Source organism: Chiloscyllium punctatum, chromosome 7, assembly GCF_047496795.1.
Source record: "Chiloscyllium punctatum isolate Juve2018m chromosome 7, sChiPun1.3, whole genome shotgun sequence".
NCBI classification, from domain to species: Eukaryota; Metazoa; Chordata; class Chondrichthyes; order Orectolobiformes; family Hemiscylliidae; genus Chiloscyllium; species Chiloscyllium punctatum.
In genome coordinates, this window is record NC_092745.1 from 43725027 (window position 1) to 43749739 (window position 24713).

General features: G+C 39.8%; 1 protein-coding gene across 4 annotated transcripts in view; it reads right to left on the reverse strand.

Moving 5' to 3' along the window:
* The window catches only part of fam20b (FAM20B glycosaminoglycan xylosylkinase), a 162279-nt gene that overhangs the window by 32980 nt on the left and 104586 nt on the right, over nucleotides 1–24713 (reverse strand). For all 4 annotated transcript variants that reach the window (XM_072573452.1, XM_072573451.1, XM_072573450.1 and 1 more), the window contains 2 exons: nucleotides 9531–9640; nucleotides 2287–2458 (listed from right to left, as the gene is read on the reverse strand). In XM_072573452.1, the coding sequence (XP_072429553.1) occupies nucleotides 2287–2458; nucleotides 9531–9640 (282 nt within the window). The remainder of the gene's footprint in view (nucleotides 1–2286; nucleotides 2459–9530; nucleotides 9641–24713) is intronic.

Below are 24713 nucleotides of genomic sequence, written 5' to 3' on the forward strand. Positions count from 1 at the left end.
TGGTTCTTTTTCAGGACAGCCCATGACTCAGTACTGGGACAAACAGTTGGCAAATGGAGTATAATGTGGGAAGATGTGAAGTTATTCATTTTACAAGGAAGAACAAAAGAGAGAATATTATTTAAATGGAGAAAAATTGCAGTAAGTTGTAACACAAAGAGACTTGGTGGTACTTGTGCATGAAACACAGAAAGCTAACATACAGGTGCAGCAGGTAATCAGCAATGCTAATAAAATGTTGGCCCTTAGTTCAAGGAGATTGGAGTATAAGAGTCTTATTACAACTGGTCAGACCAGCAGTTTTGGTCCTCTTAATTAAGGAAAGATATCTTTTCATTGGAGTCAGTTCCGAGAACGTTTGCGAGGATGATCCCTGATATGAAGAAACTATTTTTTAAGTAAAGTCTAAACACGTTTGGACTCTACATGCTGGAGTTTAGAAGGGTGAGAGGTGATCTCATTGAAACATATAGCATTCTCAAGGGACTTGACAGGGCAAATGCTAAGAGGATGTTTTCTTTCATGGGTGAGTCTAAGACAGAGGGCATAATTTCAGAATAAAGAGATACCAATTGAAGACTGAGATAAGGGGGAATTTTTCCCTCAGAGAATTGAAAGTCTTTGGAACTTCTTGCCATAGACAGCTGTATGCCAGAGTCCTTGCGTATGTTTAAGCTTGAGATAGATAAATTCTTGATTAGTTGGGGAATCAGGGGTTATGAGGAAAATACAGGAAAATGGACTCAAGGAATGTTGGATCAGCCACGATTCTACTGAAAGGCAAAGTAGGCTTTAGAGACCTACTCCTGTTCCTGTTACTTCTCGTCATTTGGAAATGAAAGCTTCAGGAGTGGTGGGGGAGAGGAGGCAGTTTCAAGCAGGTTGAGAGAGAGGCTGGCTACAAGGGGGAGGAAAGAAAAAATCCTGAACAGAAACAACATTTTAAAACCTGTCAACAAAGGAATACTCAGCTATCTAGAAGCCAGGAAAACATGAAATTAAAGAGGAAATGAATTACTTGTGAATTTATCTTAGCTTCAAGCTGCACATGTTAAGGAGCTACTCGATGGAAAAAAACTGTAGATGTTGCTATAATGAATGTCTATTGCTAATTTTGAATCTGTAATAAGATCTGAGATGCTATAAACAGGGTAGAAACTGTCTTCTTAAAGTATTCTAACTTTATAAATGTGATTGAAATACATTATTTGTGACCTCACCGGTTTGGGGAAAGTGCCTTTAGGGTGATAGCTTTTTATATGTAGAAGCTTGTATCAGTTATTCTGGAAAAAAAAACCTCTGCTATCTTATGTCCATTGTTCTGTTCCAATTTAAAAACTATGATATCTGTAAAATTATAGCTTTCCTTGTAAGATGTGGTTTTAAATTTAATGGGGTTCTGTGAGCGTCTAAATGCTCACGTCAACACAAATTAAAACAGTATAAATTTTGCTATAAATTCTGTGTCTTATGGTCCTGCTTCACAACCACCCTGATGAAGGAGCAGTGCTCCGAAAACTAGTGCTTCCAAATAAACCTGTTGGACTATAATCCAGTGTTGTGTGATTTTTAACTTTGTCCACCCCAGTCCAACACTGGCTCCTCCACATCATAAAACAGTAATATTATTAGTTGCATTACCAAATAAAGGAGTCAGTGAGAATGAAGTAGTCACCCTCAAGGGCACCCATCAAAAGTAAACATTTATTTTGTTTCTTGACCACCAAGGTCGAGGGTGACAGAGTTGGGCAAGATTTTGGCAAAATTATCACAGCAAATGAGTCAGGTGAGATGGTAAGTGACCTATATGCCTAACTTTCCTTCTATTTTTTCTCCGTTTCATTCCTTCAGTTCTCCAGGTGGACAAGTATCTCACCTTTGCCTGTTATCACCTCTGACTCATTGCAATGCTTTCTATGTGAAAGGTTGTTATTTATAATTCTATTGTGTATTTCATCTTCAATAAGGACTTATTTCTTTGGGGCTGGGAGAGTGGCCATTGAAGAAGGGCCAAGTATTGGTACAATAAATATAAGTTCTCCACCATCTGCTCCTTTGTTCCTCTTCCACCTTTGTCAAAAGTATTTAAAAAAATGTTTCCAAAATCTTTCAGCTTTGAAGAGGGATCATACTGGAGTTGAGACATTAGCTTTGTTTTTCTCTCCACAGACCTGCTGAGTTTCTTCAGCATTCTGTTTGTTCCAGATTTCTTGCAGTATTTTGCTCTTAAATAAACAACCGCTAACAGACATCTGGGGGAATAAGTAGCTAAATGATGGAGTATACCTGGCTAGCTTTCCCTCTCTGTAGGTTCTGCCCCATGGGTGTCTATGTTTTTGTAATGGCCAGATGTCAGGTAGCCACAGTATCACAGATCCTTCCATAATGTGCCCATCAGCACAGGCTGGTTCTGATTCTCTGCAGTAATAACATTTTCCATAGAAGCAGCTATTGTTACCTAAAAACAATAAAATAATTTGTTAAGACAAATCAAGAAAATGAATAATTTTACTTGAAGCATTCCACAAGATTAATTAAGTTATTTTATCATTTAAATGAACAAATGATGAAGGAAAAAAGTTTTTCTCCAATGAGATACCATTTTCTTCTGATCTGATCACAGTGAGATGATTATGTTAAATCACAAAATTAAGAGAAGTCCCACAGGATTTCAGTGATCAGTGCGAAAACTGGAGGGACTCTGTATTATCTCAGTTAGTAATGGACATTGGCACATTTGCATCAGACTGGTAAGCTGCATTCAGCAATACTGTGAAATAAATAAATAACAGAAGAGTCGAGAGCAAATTCCAATATGTGTATCTTGCTACAAATGCGCAACCTGAATGGCATAACTTCTGGCTTACAAATGTTTCTGCATCACTAATTTGGGAGTAATGAAAGTAAAGTATTTTTGACTCTCATTGTTTTAACTGTGCTAAAGTGATGAGAAAATAATTGTTTTTACTATTGCTTGAGATACTAATTTATTCAGTGTACAAATATAATTCAGCTTTCACGTAGAAAAATTGAGAGCTCTGCCCTTGAACATGGAAAAAGCCATTTGGATTCTGTCAATTAGTCTGCCTCATTTCCACTATACTCAGTATTTTACTTTGAAATTAAATTTGTTCTTGATTGTTAAAATAACAAACAGAAAAGTTAAAAATATATAATATTAACACTGGTAGTTCTCATAAGTAGTATAGACTGTTCAGGCATGTTTCATCATTTAATAAGATCATAGCCTCGCCACACCACCACCACAAGTACAAAACTCCCTCCACTACTTTGTTGACCAATAATCACTCATGTAGTTTTGAGTGTAGTCTCATTGCGGTCTGGGGAAGAGAATTTCCAAGTTTGAGAGAAAACAATATTGCTCAATCCTACCTTAATTGAGCAATTTAAGCAACTTATTTAGGGCCCCCATCAATGGAATTATTCCGTTTTCAGTTAAAAGATTTTGATGATTTAAAATTATACCATCTGGTTTCTTCCATGGCTCTAAGTTTCTGACATAGTTTTATGGCCTTCACCTCAATAAGTAACTGGGCTCTTAGACACTTTCTTCAGGGAATCACACCTTCAGGCTATTCGTACCACTGCTGCTCAGAATGCTCATACTTCAGCATGCGGGAAGCAGTCTACTTGTAAAGAGGTCTAGACAAAGCAATGTAACGCAAGTATGAAAAGCTTCACAAGCTTGAGCTCCATGTTTCGGAGCTTGAGCACTCCTGAAGTCACTGTGGTGCAACCATGAGGCTGAGATTTATGGGTAACACCAAATTCAGAGATGGGGTCACACCACAAGTTAGGCAGAGGAGGTGATATCAGTTAAAGAGAGCATTGCAATGATACAGAAAAAGCCATTCCAGAAAGTTCAAGGACAATTAATTTGACTAGAGCTAAAGATCAAAAAGGATACAATTGCATTGCATGGTGCAATCTATAAACTGTAACTAGTGGAAATTAGAGGATCCTATTTGCAAGGAAATTACAGGGGTTATGTAAATATCACACAGTAGTTATAATGGGGAATATTGATTACCCAATATAGACTGGGATACTGGTAATGTTAATGATGAAAAAGGGTAAATGTTCGTAGATTATCAGAAGAATTCCCTACAGCATTATATATTTGGCCCAATAAGAAAGGAGGCACAACTAGCCCTAGTTGTTAGGAATGAGTTATATCAAGTACATCAACTGTCAGTGGGGTACATATAAAGGATAGTGATGGCTCTACCATAAGATGTAGAATTACAATATAAAATGGCAACAGTAAATCTAGAGTCAGAATGTTCAGTTGGTGGACAGTTGATTTCAATGGGCTAAGACTAGACCTAGGACAAAAAGTATGGCACTGGAAAAGCACAGTAGGTCAGACAGCATCCGAGGAGCAAGAGTCAACATTTCAGGCATAAGAACTTTATCAGAACATTCCTGAAGGGCTTATGCCCAAAACGTCAACTCTCCTACTTCTTGGATGCTGCCTGACCTGTGCTTTTCCTGCACCACACTTTTCGACTCTGATCTCCAGCATTTGCAGTCCTCACTTTCTCCTAAGAACAGACCTAGACCAGATAGACTAGGACAAAGGTTGGTGGGAAAACTGTAACTGAACAATGGATTAATTTCAAAGAGAAGTATTTTAGGTACAGTCAAGATTAATTTCATGAAAAGGAAAAAGTAGCACAAACAAATCCAGAGCTCCCTGGATGACAAAGAAGCTAAAGAATAAAATGTGTGCTTATGACTGGTACAGTTAGTAAATACAACTGTGAACTACGCTGAATGCATAAGGTTTATACGTGAGGTGAAAAAGCTTATGAGATAAGCAAAGGAGGGATTATGAGAAAAGTCTAACATCAATGGAAATCCCAAAGTCTTCATAAACACATCAATGTAAAAGGACAATGAAAGAAGTCAGAAAAATAGGGACCAAAAAGGAAATTTACACATGGAGACATTGCTGAGGTCTTTGTGTTTACTTGTTAGGCAAATGCTTCCTAGGCAACTGTATCAGAATAGGAAACCCGGATCCAAAATTGATAACGTAATAGTACTTGATAAGCTGTTGATATTTATAGTTGATAAAGCACAAGAACCAGAAGGATGGCAATCAAGGATTTAGAAGGAAATAAGAGGGGAAATTGCAGAGGCTGGCAATACGTTTTCAATATTCCCTGCCTTTAGAGATAGTGTCAAAGGACCGGAAAATTGCAAATATTACACTCTGTTCAAAAACATTTGTAACAGTAAGCCTAATTTACTATTGGTTTAACTTTGGTTGTGGGGAAACCACTATAAGTATTATTCAGGACAAAATTAAAAGTCATATTAAAAATATGGAAAACCACTTTGGAGTTAAGTCAGTCATATTTTACTGGAGGTTTTTGAAGAGATAATGTGAGGGCAATACTGTTAGTGTGGTGTAAATGGACTTCCAAAAGTGTGATACAAAATTAGAGTTCATGCAGTACGAAGGTCAGCAATAACATGGATACAAAATTGGCTAAAAAAAAAAAAATCGGACAGTAGTAAATTTCTGATAATCCTCAGATGCTGTAAAGTGCCAGAAGATTGAGAACTGCTAATGTAACATCCTAATTCAAAAAGGCAAGAAAAAAAAATAAATATAAGCCATTTAACTTAACATCTACCAATGGAAAATGTTCGAGTCTATTATAAATGATGTAATCCCAGTACATTTAGAATACAATATAATCAAACAGAGTAAATATAACTTCGCGATGAAGAAGTCATGCCTAACAATTTTTTAAAAATATTTTTCTGAAATAATAAACAGGATAAAGGGGAACCAACAGACATAATATATTTAGATTTCCAATTAGCACATAAGGCTACTTAATAAGAATCTATGGTGTTGCGGGTAATATATGAGCATGGACAGAAGACTGGAAATCAAACTGGAGACAGTGTTGAGATTAAATGGCATTTTCAGGATTGTAACCCCTTATCTAGTGGAGTGCCACAGGGATCAGTGCTGGGGCCACAATTCATTTACATTATATGTTAGTGACTTCGATGATGGAAGTGAAACACTATCGCCAGGTTTACATATGACACTAAGTAAGTGGGAACTCATCTAATGGGGATGACAGAAAGAGTTTACAAAAGGATACAGACAGTGTATGAGGGTTGGCAAAAACCTGGCAGATGGAATATAATTTGGGAAAATGAAGTAATGCAATTTGGGAATCCTTGTGCATGAATCACAAAAAGCTAGCACACAAGATCAGTGGGTCCTAGGGAAGGCAAGTGGAGTGTTTGCCTTTATTTCAAATGAAACAGAATGTAAAAATACAGAACAATTGCTAAAACCAAAAAAGGCCTCAGTCAAATCACACCTAGAATCCTATGAGCAATTTTGGTCTCCCCATCTAAGGAAATATATCCTCGCGTTAGAGTCAAGAGTGTGGTGCTGGAAAAGCACATCAGGTCAGGCAGCATCCAAGCACAGGAAAATTGACGTTTTGGGCAAAAGCCCTTCATCAGGAATGAGGCTAGGAGCCTTGGGGGTGAAGAGATAAATGGGAGGGGGGGTGGGGCTGGGAGGAAGGCAGTTGAGAGTGCAATAGGTGGATGGAGGTGGGGGTAAAGGTGATAGGTCAGAGGGGAGGGTGGTGCAGATAGATGGGAAGGAAGATGGACAGTTGGGACAGGGTCTTGATGCCGGTGCTGAGCTGAAAGATTGGAACTGGGGTAAAGTGGGAAGGAGGGGAAATGAGGAAACTGGTGAAATCCACATTGATGCCATGGGGTTGGAGGGTCCCAAGGTGGAAGATGAGGCATTCTTCCTCCAGGTGTTGGCGGCTAAGGGAGTGGTGATGGAGGAGGCCAAGGACCTACATGTCCTCGGCAGAGTGGGAGAGGAAGTTGAAATGTTCGGCCACGGGGCAGTGGGATTGCTTGGTGTGGGTGTCCCAGAGATGTTCTCTGAAGTGCTCTGCAAGTAGGCGTCCTCTCTCCCCAATGTAGAGGAAACCACATCGGGAGCAACAGATACAGTAAATAACGTGGAAATTCAGGTGAAACTTTGATGGATGTGCAAGGACGTGGGCGGGTAGGTGTGAGCGCAGACTTTGCAATTCCTGCAGAGACAGGGGAAGGTGCCAGGAGGAGAGGGTGGGTTGTTGGGGGGGTATGGACCTGACAAGTTAGTCATGAGGGAGCGGTCTTTACGGAAAGTGGATAGGGGTGGGGAGGGAATACATCTCTGGTGGTGGGGTCCTTTTATAGGTAGCAGAAATGGTGGAGGATGATGCAATGTATACTGAGGTTGGTGGGGTGGAAGATAAGGACCAAAGGGGTTCTGTCCTTGTTGCCTTTGGAGGAGTGGGGTTCGAGGGCAGAGGTGTGGGAAGTGGATGAGATACACTAGAGGGCATCATCAACCACGTGGGAGAGGAAAGTGCGGTCTCTAAAGGAGGCCATCTGGTGTGTTCTATGGTGGAACTAGTCCTCCTGGGAGCAGATGGGGCGGAGGCGGAGGAATTGGGAATACGGGATAGCATTTTTGCAGGAGGCAGGGTGGGAGGAGGTGTAATCCAGATAGCTGTGGGAGTTGGTGGGTTTGTAGAAAATGTCAGTGCTGAGTTGGTCACCGTTGATGGAGATAGAGAGGTCCAGGAAGGAGAGAGAAGTGTCAGAGATGGTCCAGGTGAATTTAAGGTAGGGGTGGAATGTGTTGGTGAAGTTCATGAACTGTTCGCCCTCCTTGTGGGAGCATGAGGTGGTGTCGAAGCAATCATCAATGTAGCGGAGGAAAGGTGTGGAGTAGTGCCGGTGTAACTGTGGAAGATAGATTGTTCCACGTAGCCGACAAAGAGACAGGCATAGCCAGGGCCCATGCGGGTGCCCCATTAGAGACAACCCAGAGATGTTTCACTTGCTTGATTCCATGTAATAAGAAATTTCTTATTAGGAAAGGTTGATTAGACTGGGCTTGTACTGATGTGAACTTCAAAGAATGAGAGACCACTTTATTGCAACAAGATTCTTAGGGTAGGTGCAGAAAGGCTGTTTCATTTTATGGTATAATCTAGGACAAGACAGTAATCTCATGAGTAAGGGATTTGTTTTGTCTCAGGATGGTGAATTTGTATAACTGTCTAATTTAGAGGAATGTGGGTCTAGATTAAATAAAGTATATTCAAATCTGAAATAGATTTTCAATCTGTGAAGCAATCAAAGGTTTTGTGGCAGAAAAATGCAAAACTCCATTATCCCATTGAATGGTGGAGTTGACTGGATGGACTATGTGGCCTACTTTGACTCCGATGTATAATGGTCTTATCATTTGCAACTGCTGCAAATTAAAAGCAAACATCAGAGTTAGCACTTCAGAGAGAAAACACAGCCTTTCTCTATGTTATTGTTAAAATTAGTTAGTTTTGTAAAGAAGTATGGAGTATCCTGAAAAGAAATCAAAGTGCCTAGAATTCCAGTATTCTAGCTCTTTATGCACTTGTAGTTATGTGGTTGAATACAGTAGTTTGATCCAGATGATTTTCATTGCATCCAGAAAATAAAAACGCCCAAAGGGCTCCAACACGAACTTCACTTTTCTTATCCAATATCTCCATTAAACACTAAAAACTCAGCTGCAGTAACATCTGATGGGATATTAAAATATGGACGGAAACTACTACAGAAATATAGAAGTGTTCACTTCTTTATAAACTTTGCAAAACATTACAATGAGATGGAAAAGCAGATGAATTCCGAATTACACAAGCACTTCTTTCATAATCCCTAGTTTGTAATGTTTTACCACCATTTTTATTAGGTATAATTTTATGTTATGCTTTGAATGTCGTTTGATTACAAAAAGCTGCAAGTTAGCTGTCTTTAGAGGAATAGAACAGAATCCCTACAAAGTGAAAACAGGCCCTTCAGCCTAACAAGTCCACACCAACTCTCCAAACAGTAACCCACCTAGACCCAATTCCCTACCCTATTATTCTATATTTAACCCTGACTAATGACCCTAACATACACATCTCTGAACACAATGGATAAATTTAGCAGAGCCAATTCAACTGACCTGCACATCTTTGGATTGTGAGAGGAAACCCATCCAGACACGGCAAAAATATGCAAACTCCACACACACAGTTGCCCTGGAATCAAACCCAGGTCACTGGTGCTGTGAGGCAGCAGTACTAACTATTGAGCCACTATGACATGAGACAAGACATGGGGAAGCTTAACTCCTGTTAATTTTTCAGAACATATTGCTTCAGGAGAAAGGCATTGATGGTATTATTTCAATATCAAAATAGACCCTCCACTTGAACAATTAAACAGTCATAGCAGATTCAGAAAAAGACTTGCAAAGGAAAAGATTTCCACCTCACCATCCTATAACATTATCAAAGTATGTGCATTCAATTTGTACACCGCTGTGTTAAAACAGTACCTTCATGTATATGTGTTATTGTGGAATGAACAGCAGTAATTATCTGGAATTACTATATACCCAAAATGAAATATATACATACCCTGTGTGAGGAAGGTGCTCAGAAGCTGCTCAGAGGCAACTGGTTTTATCTCAGTGTGCAAGTTCACATATCTCCCAACAACCACTGGAGCCCGGCGTAATCCCAAGATTCTAAGTGAAACAATATAGATCAAAAAGTTTATCTTTTCTGGTAAATAACTTTTCTTATACAAAAGTAAGCAATAAGAATTCAGTTTGTGGCCTCAAATTCCTATTATGACTATAAAGTGGCAATCAATAAAAAAAAGATGAGAAGACTTGCCAGTCAGTTCTGATTCAACATTTTGAAGTTTAGAAGTAATGACAGACAAAACCCTATTATGGAATTCCAATATAATAGAAGCTAAGACAGTGTTATGGAGCAAAGTTAAAACAGAAAATGCTGGGAAAATTCAGCAACTCGAGCAGCATCTGTGGAGAGATAAACTGCTCTGATGAAAGGTTATCATTTTTTTCTCACAGGCGCTTCTGGATCTGTCAAGTACTTTCAAACATTTTGTTTTGATTTTAGAATTTAGGTAACTGGTATTTTTTCTTGGTTGTCTTGGAGTCTCCTTATTGCTCATACAGTTTAGTGTTAGTTTCTGGATTTACTGAATTTAACAAATTCATGAAAAATAGAAGAACATTTACTGGCAAAGACACATCATGATAAACATGATAGTGTAGATTAGGTGGGCTTCAGAGTGGTTTCACAGGTTGGCACAACATAGTGGGCAGAAGAGCTGTACTGTGCTGTAATGTTCTATGTTGCTAATAAAACAGGATCTAAGGCAATAGCTAAAGCAGATCTCATTAATTAAACACAAACATCTGCATGGCAACTTCTCTTGGACCAATTTAACAGAGTAAACAAGCATTTGGGATTTCACAAAATCATGCCTCAGGTGATACAAGCCTTTTGTAATTTCTAAATTGAAATTAAAATTGATTTAATTGATTTCCTGTTCAGCGCAATTGGCAAAGATCCAAGGGAGAGCTTTAGCACATAAATGAGTGGCCTGGAAGAGGCGAGAAAGGAGAATTTTATAGGAAGGTTCGAGAAAACCCATGTATGGAAGAATTATCGGAAGGTTTGAGGAAACCCCTGTTTGGAGGGATTATTGGAAGATTCGAGGAAACCAATGTATGGAGGGATTATCAGAAGGTTCCAGGAAAACCGTGTTTGGAGGGATTATCGGAAGGTTCGAGGAAACCCATGTATGCAGGGATTATCGGGAGGTTAGAGGAAACCAGTGTATGGAGGGATTATCGGAAGGTTCGAACTCATCTCTTCCCACCTTGACACTGTCCTGTCCTCGTTAGTCCAGGAACTCCCCAACTACATTCGTCACACCACCCATGTCCTTCACCTCCTCCATGAGTTTCATTTCCCCAGCCCCCAGTGCCTCATCTTCACCATGGACATCCAGTCCCTGTACACATCGATCCGCAACGATGAAGGTCTCCAAGCCCTCAGTTTCTTCCTCTCTCGCCACCCCAACCAGTACCCTTCTACCGACACCCTCATCCACCTGGCTGAAGTGGTCCTCACCCTCAACATCTCCTTCCAATCCTCCCATTTCATCCAAGCCAAATGGGTAGCCATGGGCATTTGCATGGGACCCAGCTATGCCTGCCTATTTGTCGGATATGTAGAATAGTCCATCTTCTGCAGTTACACTGGCACCAACCCCAACCTGTTCTTCTGCTACATCGATGACCGTATCAGTGCCGCCTTGTGCTCCCACAAGGAGGTTGAACAGTTCATCAACTTCACCAACACTTTCCACCCTGACCTCAAATTCACCTGGACCATCTCGGCAACCTCCCTCCCCTTCCTGGACCTCTCCATCGTCGTCTCTGGCAACCGACTAACCACATACATATACTACAAGCCCACCGACTCCCACAGCTACCTAGAATACGCCTCCTCTCACTCTCCTTCCTGTAAAAACGCCATCCCTTATTCCCAATTCCTCTGCCTTAACCACATCTGTTCCCAGGATGACCAGTTCAATCTCAAAGTCCTAGATGGCCTCCTTCTTCCATGATTGTAACTTGCCTTCCCACATAGTTGAGGATGCCTCCAGCGCACCTCCTCCACTTCACGCACCACCGCCATTGAACACCACCCCTCCCAATGCAACAAGAACAGAACCGCCCTAGTCCTCACCTTCTACCCCACCAACATCCGCATACAAAGCATCATCTTCCGCCACCTCCAAACTTCCCTCCTCAACCCTATCAGCGTTCCAAAAAGACCATTTCTTCCATGAATCCCTTGTTAGGTCCACACTCCCCACCAGCCCACACCCCACTCCTGGCACCCTTCCCTGCCACTGCAGGAAGTGCAAAACCTGCACCCACACTACTCCCCTCACCTCTGTCCAAGGCCCCAAGGGATCCTTCCATATCCGTCAGAAATTCATCTGTACCTCGACCAATGTCATCTACTGCATCCACTGCACTCGGTATGGTCTCCTCTACATCGGCAAAACAGGACGCCTTCTTGCAGATCATTTCAGAGAACATCTCTGGGGCACCTACACCCACCAACCCCACTGCCTCAAGGCTGAACACTTCAACCCCTCCCCCCCCCACTCCTTCAAAGACATACAGGTCCTGGGCCTCCTCCACCGCCGATACATTACCACCCGACGCCTAATTTTCCCCACATCATGATTAGATTAGATTAGATTACTTAGTGTGGAAACAGGCCCTTTGGTCCAACAAGTCCACAGCGACCCTTCGAAGAGCAACCCACCCAGACCCATTCCCCTCCATTTACCCCTTCACCTAACACTACGGGCAATTTAGCATGGCTAATTCACCTAACCTGCACATTTTTGGACCATGGGAAGAAACCGGAGTACCCAGAGGAAACCCATGCAGACACAGGGAGAATGTACAAACTCCACAAAGACAGTTGCCTGAGGCGGGAATTGAACCCGGATCTCTGGCATGATGAGGCAGCAGCGCTAATCACTGTGCCACCAATGCCGCCCACTATCCCAGTCCCAAGCCTCCAACTTGGCACCGCCCTCTGAACCTGTCAATCACTGCCCCCTCTGGTCTATCGCCTTCATCCACCTATCGCTTTCCCAGCTACCTCCCCTCAGCTGCAACCCCCTTCCATTTATCTCTCAGCCCTGACCCACAAGCCTCATTCCTGGTGAAGGGCTTATGCCCGAAACATCGATTCTCCTGCTCCTCAGATGCTGCCTGACCTGCTGTGCTTTTCCAGCACCACACTTCGACCAAGAGGCTAGAAAGTACAATTTTTAAAATTCTGAATGCCTTCAAGAAAACCCATCAAACCACCTTCCCCACACGCCCCCCAACAAATTTGAGGTTCCTAAAGAATTTTTAGTCGTTGAGAGTTTGGGCAAGTAGAGTGTGTCCAGATTCACAGAAAATGTTCTGATGGACAACCTGATCCCAGAGACTGGCAATTTAAATATTTTAATGAATCTACAAATAACTCAGTTTATGGATTACATTATTCCGTTCATTGGGAAATACAGTAGCTAAAGCAAAATGAAGGCAGCATAAAGGATACTTGCCTTCACAGCACTACTTATGGATCGTGATCCATGCATGAGTGCCTGCTTATACAGTTTGCAGAATATTAGCATACAAGCAATGAGAAAGGTAAATGACATTTATTGACTTTAATTGCAAGGTAGTTGGAGTACAGCAATGAATAAAACTTGCTACAATAACACAAGACTCTGAGAGACTAGCATAATGAATATTCCTTATCAAGAGATTCCATTACTTCCACCAGTTTAACATACCTGACGTTTAACAGAAGTGCAAACATTTGATTAATATGGGACTCAGGTTTTGAAATAACTTTCTACGGGTTGAATTTTTAGTCGTTGTGGGTTTGGGCAAGTAGAGGGTGTCCAGATTCACAGCAAATGTTCTGATGGACAAACGAAAATGTATTTCTAAACTTTAGATATTCAAAAAATCTGTTATTCCACACACCTTAAAATTAATATGCGTGCTTGAAAATGTATTTCTACAGATTCAAATGTATACAAAATATTTCAAAATGGTTTATAAAACAGTCAACAGGAAAATAATTTCCAAAACAAGTTGAAATCATGAATAAAAATAACGATTCCCCCTTAATTTCTGGACAGTATTTTTAAAAATCAACTTTAACCTTAAATTTTGAAGCGAAGTGCAGTAACAAAATTCAAACTGCCAAATACAAAACCAGTCTTAGTAAAATTTGATTTGATTTGATTTATTGTAGTCACATGTACCTAGGTACAGTGAAATGTTTTGCAAGCAGTACAGGTAGATCATAGCAAACAAGGACATACAGAGCTTAGACAGAGTGAGGCATACTAGGTTATAGCTGCACAGGAAGTGAACAAAGTAAGAGCAATATTATTTGAAGTTGGGTCCATTCTGCGGTCTAATAACAGCAGTGAAGAAGCTGTTCTTATGTGTCAAGTTTCTGAACCTTCTATCTGACGGAAGAGGTTGTAGGAGAGGATTACCAGGATGGGAGGGGTCTTTGAAGATGTTCTAGCCTTTCTGCGGCAATGGGAAGTGTAATTGGGAGTCCATGGAGGGAGCTTGGCTTCTGTGATGGGTCTGGGCAGTGCTCACAACTTCCTGTAGTTTTTATGATCCTAGGCAGAGCAGTTGCTGTGCCAGGCCATTAGGCACCAAATAGAATACTTCCTATAGTGCACCAAAGATTCGTGAGGGCCCTTACTGACATATCAAATTTCCTAAGCCGCCTGACAGAGGAGGCAATGTTGAGCCTTCTTGACCGTAGCATCTATGTGGGAGGTCTAGGACAGAATGTTGGTTATCATCACTCCCAGGAAGTTGACACGCGCTCCATTGATGTAGACAGGCACATTCCTCCTCCTTTCTTTCTGAAGTCAATGATCAGTTCTTTTGTTTTTCCGACATTGAGAGCAATTGTTATCATTATACTTATTACCATTTGTGTGTCAGGTCCTCATTGATAACTTTTCAAATTATTACATTAGACATTTTCTTGTGTTTAATGTCAGCAATCACTAAGAAGCAAACTACATTTCTCGATGAAAGTCTTGACGGCCACTATCAAGAGAAATCATGACAGAGAACTCCACATAGCAATTATGAGAAGATTGAATTATCTCACTTTGAACGTGTACACAAAATGAAATGCGGGCACATAAATACAGAACACAAAGGGTAATAATGGTGGCAAAGTGATAATAGACTTAACTAGAGGTCGAAGCTAATGCTCTGGAGACCTGGGTCCAAATCCCACCATGGTAGCTGATAGAATTTAAATTCAATTAACAAATCTGGAATGTAAAACCATCCTTTCACCAGGAAGATAATCTGTTGTCCTTAGTGGTCTGGCCAACATGTGGCTCCAGACATGTGACTTAACAAAAGTTGAAATGAGTTTAAAAGCAATTATGGATAGGACTCGTCCAGCAACATCCATGGTCACATGAAAGAATTTTTAAAAACGACCAATCAACTCAAGACCTTCTACGAATCCCTTTCAATTAACTACTTATCATGTGAAAAACTGAATGGTCTCACATTGAATTTATGTATCACAGCTTTCCCCCCATTCACTTAATTTATGCCCTTTCTTAACTCCTTCCTCTCAGTTAGACGTTGTACCTTACCCAACAATGTACTGTCTCCAAACCTGGATAATTAATTTTATTCTATTAAGTAAGTGGTGATATTATATGGTGAAAGATTAAAAGTCCAAATACAGATCCCTGGGATACACCACTTGTTGTATTCTACCTTTATTTCTACTATCTGTTACCTACCTCCAGAATAATTCCAAGTGATTTAAATGAAGCAAATGTCAAACAGAATCCCTCCTATTTCTCACCTACATCCTACCCTTCAGCAACATTGTCCAAAAGCACAGTGAGATTTTTCCTAAAATTTTCTTGTGTCCAGATTGAAGACCAGACAAATATTGGGAGATCCGCATCAGGGCCCAGTCGAATTCCTGACTTATAGACAGGTATCTGGCAAGTTCAATCTTCTTATGGGTTCATTTATGTTTCTAATGTCTCTGATCCTGAGCTCAGGATGGAGACTAGAGCCAGATACAGAGAGCTTGCCTGCATACATACCTCTGAAATGTTATAAAATTTAATATCTGCTCTAACTCAGTGGCTAGCACACATTACTCAACAGCATAATACAGCCAACTCCAGCTCACCATCACTTTCCCAACCTGATGAAACCTGACTGCTCTACTGACCAGACTAAACTTGACAACAACTAATCATGATTATCCCATCAATCACTTAAATCCAATAGTTTTTCCATCAATCTCCAAACCAGTCCTGACATCCTAGACTAATCTCAATAAGACCAGATGACCCAAAGACTACCTAAATGCCCCCAATTTGACCACCTCCACCATTTACTCACTCACCCATTGACTAAACCACACTCATTCAATAAAAAAAAAATTGAGACCTATAAAAAGTTGTCCAAATATGGCAGCTACTGTTGTAAAAGTGAGGCAAGTCCTCTATTTCTCTTGACCTTCCAATTCTTGCTGGTCCTACTCTAGAGCGACTACATTGATCTATTTTTGTTTCTGCTGGTGGAAGAAATGTCTGAAAATGGATTGTATTAAGCAAATTGTGATCAGACAATTTAGTCCAATACTTTTGAACACCACTTCAAATTCCATTCCCTAACTTTCAACCACATCGCTCTAGCAGCTGAGATTTAGTTGTTCTCAGCCTTGGTACCATGGTTGACAGCTGAGATGAGTTTCCAACCATATATTTATGTAACCATTCCGACTTCCTACCTTCATTTCCATAAAATGGCCATTCTATCTTAGCTCATCTGCTGCTGAAACCCTCATTCGTGCATTTGTTACCCCTGGACAAGGTGAGTGTTACTCCCATTGATATCAAATTCAAAGTATCAAAGAGGCCTAGTAAAACTGAAATCAAGGGAAATAGGGGAAACCTCTGCTGGTGGGAGTCATAGATGGCACAAAGGAAGGTGGTTTTTGGAGGTCAGTCATCTTGGTTCCAGGAGTTCCTCTAGGTAGTGTCCTAAACCCAACAGTCTTCAGGTGCTTCATCAATGACCTTCCCTCCATCATAAGGTCAGAAGTGGAGATGTTTGCTGATGATTGCACAATATTTGGCACCATTTCTAACACCACAAATATTAAAGCAGTTTTTGCACAGACAAATACGAAATAACATTTGTGCCACTCAAACACCCAGCAATTCCCAACTTCAAAATTCTTATCCTGGTTTTCAGATTTCTCCATGGCTTTGTCCCCTCCCTAATCCTTTACTTCAATCGCAAATTCCTTGGCATTTCTGTACTCACCATTTCTGGCCTTATCAGCATCCCCAAATTTGATAACTTCGGCATTGCCAGCCATGCCTTAATGTATAACCTAAGTTCTGGAATTCTCTTTCTACATCTCTCCATCTCTATGATGTGTTTTCTTCATTTCAAATGCTCTTTCTAACCTCCCTTTTTGACCAAGGTTTTGGCCATTTGAACTAATAGCTCCATATTTGGATTACTGCCTTTTGTTTAAAATGTGCCTGTTAAGGGCCTTGGGACATCATCTTATTTAAAATGCACTACATCAATGTCAACTTTTGTTACAGATATTTAATGGTGAGAGTTACGTATCTTTACATTCATCAAAAACTAATTACAGCATTTATTTTCTCCCAAAGAGAGATTTGGACAGGGGAAGACTGAGGTGGACTGCAACAAATGCAATAAGATCCAAGCAGACTTGCAGAGTGGACATATAATTGGGAAATTAATTTCAATTAATTGGAACTTTGAGATATTACAGTTGGAAATGAGGAGGCTATATATTACTTTTTGATCAGCTATTCACTGCAAATGTTTGTGGATAGCACCAGATGAACACAAAGCAATTTTAACAATTAACTTTATGGCAATCACTTGTATAAAAAAAAGTGGCAAGTTAAATGGGAAGGAACATATAATTTGAACTGAAATGCATATTTTCAAAATGTCATAGTACATTATATTAATTTATCATTCCTTCAAATTATTGATTTTACATCATTCTATTGTTAACAACATTGAGTGTCAATGAAGTTTCATTCATAACAGTATCCCTCTGGTCACTCTGTCCTCCAGAAATGCAATGAATACCAGCACTAGCTTCCTAATTCTGACAAATTAGTTAACAGATATATACTTCAATATAACACTTGGACTGGAATTCCCAAAAAGGATTAACTCATCAATTTCTTCCTTACTGTAACACAGTTCATAAACATCAGTTTTAGCAAAATAGTAGTCAAATATCATTCCAATTCCCTACTCATAGCTTTATGATACCTCAATCCCACCTCAAAGTACTAGATAATTTATACTGATGTCTGCGCATGCTGGGGAGGCAATGACCTCATGGTATTATTGCTGGATTATTAATCCAGAGACCCAGGTAATGTTCTGGGGACTTGGGTTCGAATCTCACCATGACAGATGGTGGAATCTGAAATCAATTTTAAAACTTTGGAATTAAGAGGCTAATGATGACCATTAATCCATTGTCAAATGTCCTCCTTAACTAGTGTGGACTCACAGCAACATGGTTGACTCTTAACTGCCAGTCTAGGCAATTAGGGATGCTGGCCTAGTCAGCCATGTCCTCATTCCATGAATGAATAAGAAAGCCACCTCATGCATAATGAAGATAATCCAGTGGAATTCCACGCCCATATGCAGTCAGACCAAGATGTCTATGACAACTGGTGAGTAAACATTGACACAAGTGCCAGGCAATGGCCATCTCCACCAAGAGAGAATCTAACCATTGCCCTGTGGTATTCAATGACATTACCATTACTGAATCCTCTACTACCACATCGTGGGATTACCATTGATGAAAATGAAACTGGATCAGCATAAACACTATGACTACTTGAGTAGGTCAGGAGCTCAAAATCCAATGGCAAGTAACTCACTTCCTGTCTCCCCAATGTCTGTCTACCATCTACAAGGTATAAGTTATAAAAATGATGAAATACTGTCCACATGCCTGCCCACCTTCAAAACCAACAACACTTGATAACCTAGAGAACATCCAGGACAAAACAGCCTACTTAATTGGTAGCCATACTCCCATCCAAACCCCACCAAAATACTTACTCTCTTTATTAGTGGCACCATCTACAAATGAACTCCAGTAATCCACCACAACTGCTTCCAAACCAGCAGCCTCCATCACCAAGGATAAGGGTAGTTAATGTATGGGCGGTACACCACCACCTGACTTCACAAACCTAAAGCTATGTTGTTGTTGCTTCATTGCTACTGGATCACAATCTTGCAGCTAAAACAGAAATAGCTAGAGAAACTCAGTGTGTTCTGAGGAAGAGTCACTAGACCCAAAATGTTGCCTCTCCTTTCTGTCCACAGATACTGCCAGACCTGCCAAATTTGTCCAGTTATTTGTTTTTGCTTCAGATTTCCAGGATCTATAGGTTTTTTTTTGTTTAGTGACCCTGGGACACCCCTTCTACCAGCACTAATGTTTTTATCAACCCTAGTATACTGGCAAATATTCAAGAATTCAGATCATCATCAGCTTGTCCAGGGCAATTAGTCATAACATCATCCTGTATGGAAACAGACCCTCTGGTCCAACTCATCCAGGCTGACCAGGTTTCCAAAACTGATCTAGTCCCATTTGCCTACGTTTGATGGGCAGGCCTAGCCAGCAATGCCCATATCCTGTGAATGGATTAATAAAAGACAGAACTCTTAAGCAATCAACAAAGAAAAATAAGAGAGAGACAAAGAACACAAGGTACTTTATCACAGAACGGAAATGAATAGACTCAAGAACCTGAAACCTGACTTGTTCCATTCCTTAAGTTCAGCATTCTTAAGTTTTTATTTTCTCTCTGGTTGCCACAAAACTGCTACACATGCAATTTTATTTTGCTGATTATTTTCTGGAGAATTCTACTCTATTTAATTCTTCTAATTATTTAATAAATATTTTGAGAATAATTTTAATGGTTCAGCACCATATGAATTTTCACCTTGACTTACCTTCTCCCCTATCTACTGTACTACCACATTTTGAATTTAGAGTTAATGTTATATTAATGTTTCAATCAATGCAATGGCTCTTATTAAAACTTCAGAAAAGAGATTATTTTGTTCTTTGTGATGTTTCCACTTGCAAACTGCACAGTATTTTACTTTCTCATTGTTAATTGTCAGCAAGCCATTTGTATCATTCAAGTTTACATTCAAGCATGTACAATTTTCTCACATTCTAAGCAATTCAAAGGAAGTTTCACTAGTGCTAATGGGTACTCCACTATTCAAAGACTATGCAAGTAGCATAACAAGCAGATGGAAGTGTGATGTGTGAAATCAGAATGACTAATGCTACAGAATGATACTGTAGTTCCTTGCTACAGTTGGCAATTCCCTGCACAAATTTTAATTTTGATTGGATTTGATTGCAGAAGCAAAAAAACATGCAATTTAATCAGGGCTAAAACTGCAGTTCATTTCTCTGCAAATTTAGTGAGCCAGAACAAGCCCTTGAAGTTATATTTTTTTAAATTAAGTTTTTCCCTAATCAGAAAAATAGGATAAAATTCTCGAACCACGTAACAGGTCTAAGTTTCTGTTAATTGCAATGTACAGAAACTGGTGAACTTGCCTTAGATCCAGCATTTGCTATCATTTTCAGATTTACAAGATCATAGCACCTATCATGTAAATACAAGTGTTAACAAAAACAGAATGTCATATACCAAATGATGTGAAAATTTACTTGGTGGCAGAATTACCTGAAGTGATGACAGTTGCTATGCAGATACTAGAAAAATTAGGGGAGCAAGGGTGAGGGAAGAGAGAGAGAAAATGAGAATGTAAAGCTTTCTTCATGCTTATAACAATCCAAATTATGCTCATTACATTTGTAAATATGAGAAAAGTCGATACTTAATTTTGGGTAGATGATATGTCAGAAACGGGAATGGTCAGGTCAACTGCTCAAGAAGACAATGCAAGAAGGCTAAAAGTCGAAAGGTGCTTCTGAGTGTTGAAGACAAATTATAAATGTTAAAAACAAATAGCTTTACAACTGCATCAGAAAGTATGGGCATGTCACACTATTCTACCTACTTGTTAATAATTCTTCTAAACATTTGTAATGCATTTTGTGTCTTAGAGAAAAAGACTCATTGCTAAATAATGCTATGTTATGACCAACTGATTCTCAAATCAATTTACATTCAATGAAGTACTTTTGAAGCATTGGCACTGTTGTAGAAAATGCAGTAGCCAATATGTGCACACAAAAGGCTATTACAAACAAAAATACTGTCATAATTAAATTTTTTAAAAATATTGATTACAGAATAGATATTAGGAATGACAACTTTAATAATTTCCCTGCTCTTCTTAAAAGTAGTGCGTGGAATCTTTTCCATTCACCCAATGTAGCTTTGGTTTAGTATTTCATTTCAGTACCTAGTACCTGCAAAAGCTCAGAACTACATCTGTTTTGGAGCACTAGAGTTTCAGCCTTCACTTTGGTGTTTCTATCCTGGAGTGGGACATGAACACAGAACCAGCTTATACCTTAAATAGGTTTTAAATGGATCAAGAGGGTAAAGTGCAGGCAACACAGTCAGCACTACTGTGACTCTCTGTCATCAGTCCCAAGCTCCCAAGGCACAGCACAATCAAGCAAACCAGTGCACCAGGATATATCAGCAAAAGTCACTCCCAAGTTGAACTAGCTTCAATGAAGAAGATTCCAGCATCCCAGTCCTAATCTGCAGTTGTAGTCACTACAAGTCCAACAAAATCTCTTTGCATGATGTTGGTCCTCACTCAGTCTATAGTAAGCCCACTCGAAGCCTGCCCTCCAATGTTGTCAGGGACCTCTTCCTTGAATACAGCTGGCCTGATAGTGGGAGCCACCATTTCCACCAGTACTGTGATGTTTTCCAAAATGGGGCCTGTCCTGCAGAGTTCCTCAAAACAGTCATACTCACGACCAAGGATGAAGTACTTTTGAGTGTGTCACTGTAAGAGGAAATGCAATAGCCAATACGTGCACACAACAGGCTATTCCAAACATAAATACAGTCATGATTAATTTTCTTTTAATATTGATTCCAGAATAGGTATTGGAAATGACAACTTGAATAATTTTCCTGTTCTTGTAAAATGCAATCTGCAATGGCTGGATAAAGATGTGGTCTTGCTTCAGCCCTCTCAGTGCTCAGTACCAGTGAGACCCTAGGCAAGATGACCTCAATGATGGATCAAGACAGCACCATCATCCACACCACAGAAATTGCCCAATCCTCAATTGCACCATAACCAGACACACAGCAAGTACCCTGAAGTTACCTTTCCACTGCCGCTAGTCCACCCTGAATGATGAATGACCACTTCAGTGGTTGATTTGTTGCTCAATTGGTATTCTGTAAAATGTGTTGAATTTTATTTACTCATTATTATACAAAATTAATCGCTTTCAATATTTGCAAAAACAAAAAGACAAAATTTCTAAATTGTGAAACACCAGAAAAAGTAGAAGTGTGAGGAGTCTTGGGGGATAGATGCAATGATAGAGCTATACAAAGGACAACAACTGGAATGTTGTAAGCAGTTCTAAAGCACTATGCCTTAGGAAGAAGAATATAATGATTGGTCTTGAAGAAAATGCACTGCATATTTTACAGAATCTTTAGTTAAATTATGAGAGAGTCTATAATGTTAAGAAGAATTTCCTACAATTTGAAAGTTGAAGGACAGTTCAATCAAAACGTTCAAGCAGGAGCAACAGTGGGAACGGAGCAAACTTGAAGGAGAACAGTGGGAGCAGAACTCATCAATGAAAACTCGAGGATCGAGGCTCAGGTTGAGCCAATTGCAACAGCAGCAAGAGGGGAACGACTAAGGATGAACAGGAACTATGGGAGGTTCTCAGTGAAAGTTAGAAGATTGAGACCCAGATCAAGCCAGTTGTAACAGCAGCTAACCCCAACAGGAATAAAGCCAATTTTCCAAAAGACTGACAAAAGTAAATCAGCTCAAAACACTGAACTAATTAGGAGGTAATGAATAAGTTCTTATTCTCCATTTTAAAGCTACATTAAGGAAAGAGAAAAGTTCATTTTTAAAAACATTTAATTTTTTTATTTGGCTTATTATAGCAGAGATGTGCTGCACGGCCTACAATATGTGGGCGGTCTTATGCCCCTGGCAGTATGGATGACAACATAAGCAGTAACTGCCACTGGTTTAACCAACTTAAGCGCCAGGTTTAATAGCTGGAATGTTAGCTAGTGGAATGGCAGGGTATCTGTAAGGCTGAGTGTTATGTACTTTTGTAGATGCTGTCATTCTTCTTGACAGTGCAGTTGGATAAGGAATGGGTGCTCACCAGTCAGAAGATGGGAGCCAGGTAGATAGTCAGAAGAGTCTCGAGAGCAGTTTTTCTGTGGAGCAGAATGGTGAAAGTGATGGTGCCTCCAGGGAGTACATAAACAAGGAGGAGAAAAAGAGGAAGTGAAATTGTAGTAGAAGCCTCAATAGTGAAAGTACAGACAGACATTTCTGTAGTTCGCAGACATGACTTCAGGATGGTTTGTTGCCTCCATGGGACCAGGGGCCAAGGACTCACTGAACAGCTGCACTGCATTCTGAAGAAGGATAAACATCCAGAGATCATAATTCATGTAGAAACCGATGACATAAGTAGAAAGAAGAATGTGGTCTGACAGCAAGGATTTAGGGAGTTAGGTAGCAGATTGAAAAGAAGTACCTCAAAGGTTCTAATCCCTGAATTGCTCCCAGTGCGATGTATGATTGAATTTGGGATATAAAGATTGTATCTTTTTATTTTTCTATATTTTTTGATTGAGCACTGAAATGGGAATAGTACAGATTCAAAAACAAGGATTGCTGTACATTTTAGAAAAAGCTATCTGATATTCATTGTAAGTGCTGTTTATAGACACACCAGAGCCAGGGAGCTGTGTACAAACGGAGATGTGGCCATCAACAAATAGCATGTTATCTGGTACTCACTGTAAGTGCAGTTTACACATTTGTTGGTTCAACAAGTTGAAGCCATAGGTCCATGTATGTATGGAGATTTGGTAACAAGTACTAAATGATCTATGGTATGATGATCAGCTATCGTTATCTGCCAAAAACTGTGCATTGGCTTCCAGGTGACCTTCTGGAAGTGAATGTTAGTACCAGAAGCCATCAGACCTATGGAAGGGAAGAACCTGCTTTTGCTCTGCAGTATAAATAATTTTAAGCTGAAGATAGCCATTTTATTTCCTCTCATCAGAGCTTTTAAGCTGAGACTTTTAAATAATAAGTCAGAGACCTTTTTTTTTAAAGTGTAAACCAGTTACCCGCTGCATCCTGCACACAAGCTGGTTGTGTTAAAGAGCAGATGGTGCAACAATATTGATCAAGGAGGCAATTACTGAAATAAAGAGGGGTGATATCTTAGAAGGTTACTCAAATACGGCCATATGGGTAGAACTTATAAGTAATAAAAAAGTAATCACATAACTGGCAGAGTACTGTCAACTCCAAATGATCAGGCAGAGATAGAATGATGGAAATGTAAGCAAGTCTCAGAGAAGTATAAAAATATATGATAGTCATAGTGCGGAATTTAAATTTCCATAATATGAACTGGGACAGACAAAGTATGAATGGCTTAGAGAAGACAGAATTCTTAATATGAACCCCAGAGAACTTTTTAAACCAGTATGCAGGTAGCCCTACAAGAGAAGGGGCAAAGCTCTATATAGTCTTGGGAACAAAGTCAGCAAGTGACAGAAGCTGCAATATAAACTAATCCACTGGCTGCCACTAAGAAAAAGATCCGCTTATTTTTGTCTTATCTGCCAACGAGCTCTCCATCCATGTCAGTGCACTACCCAAAATCCTATGCACTTTAATTTTTCTTGGGTTGGACCTGAGTAAAGATTTCTGCAAGTCTGAGTAAACCACACTTTCTGGCTCCATCTTACCAATTCTAGCAGTTGTTTCCTCAAAAAATTCCAGAAACTTGTCAGGTATGATTGCCCTTTCATAAATCCTTGCTGAATCTGATCCCATTACAGGTAGAAGATCTTTTATCCAAACATCCAAAGGT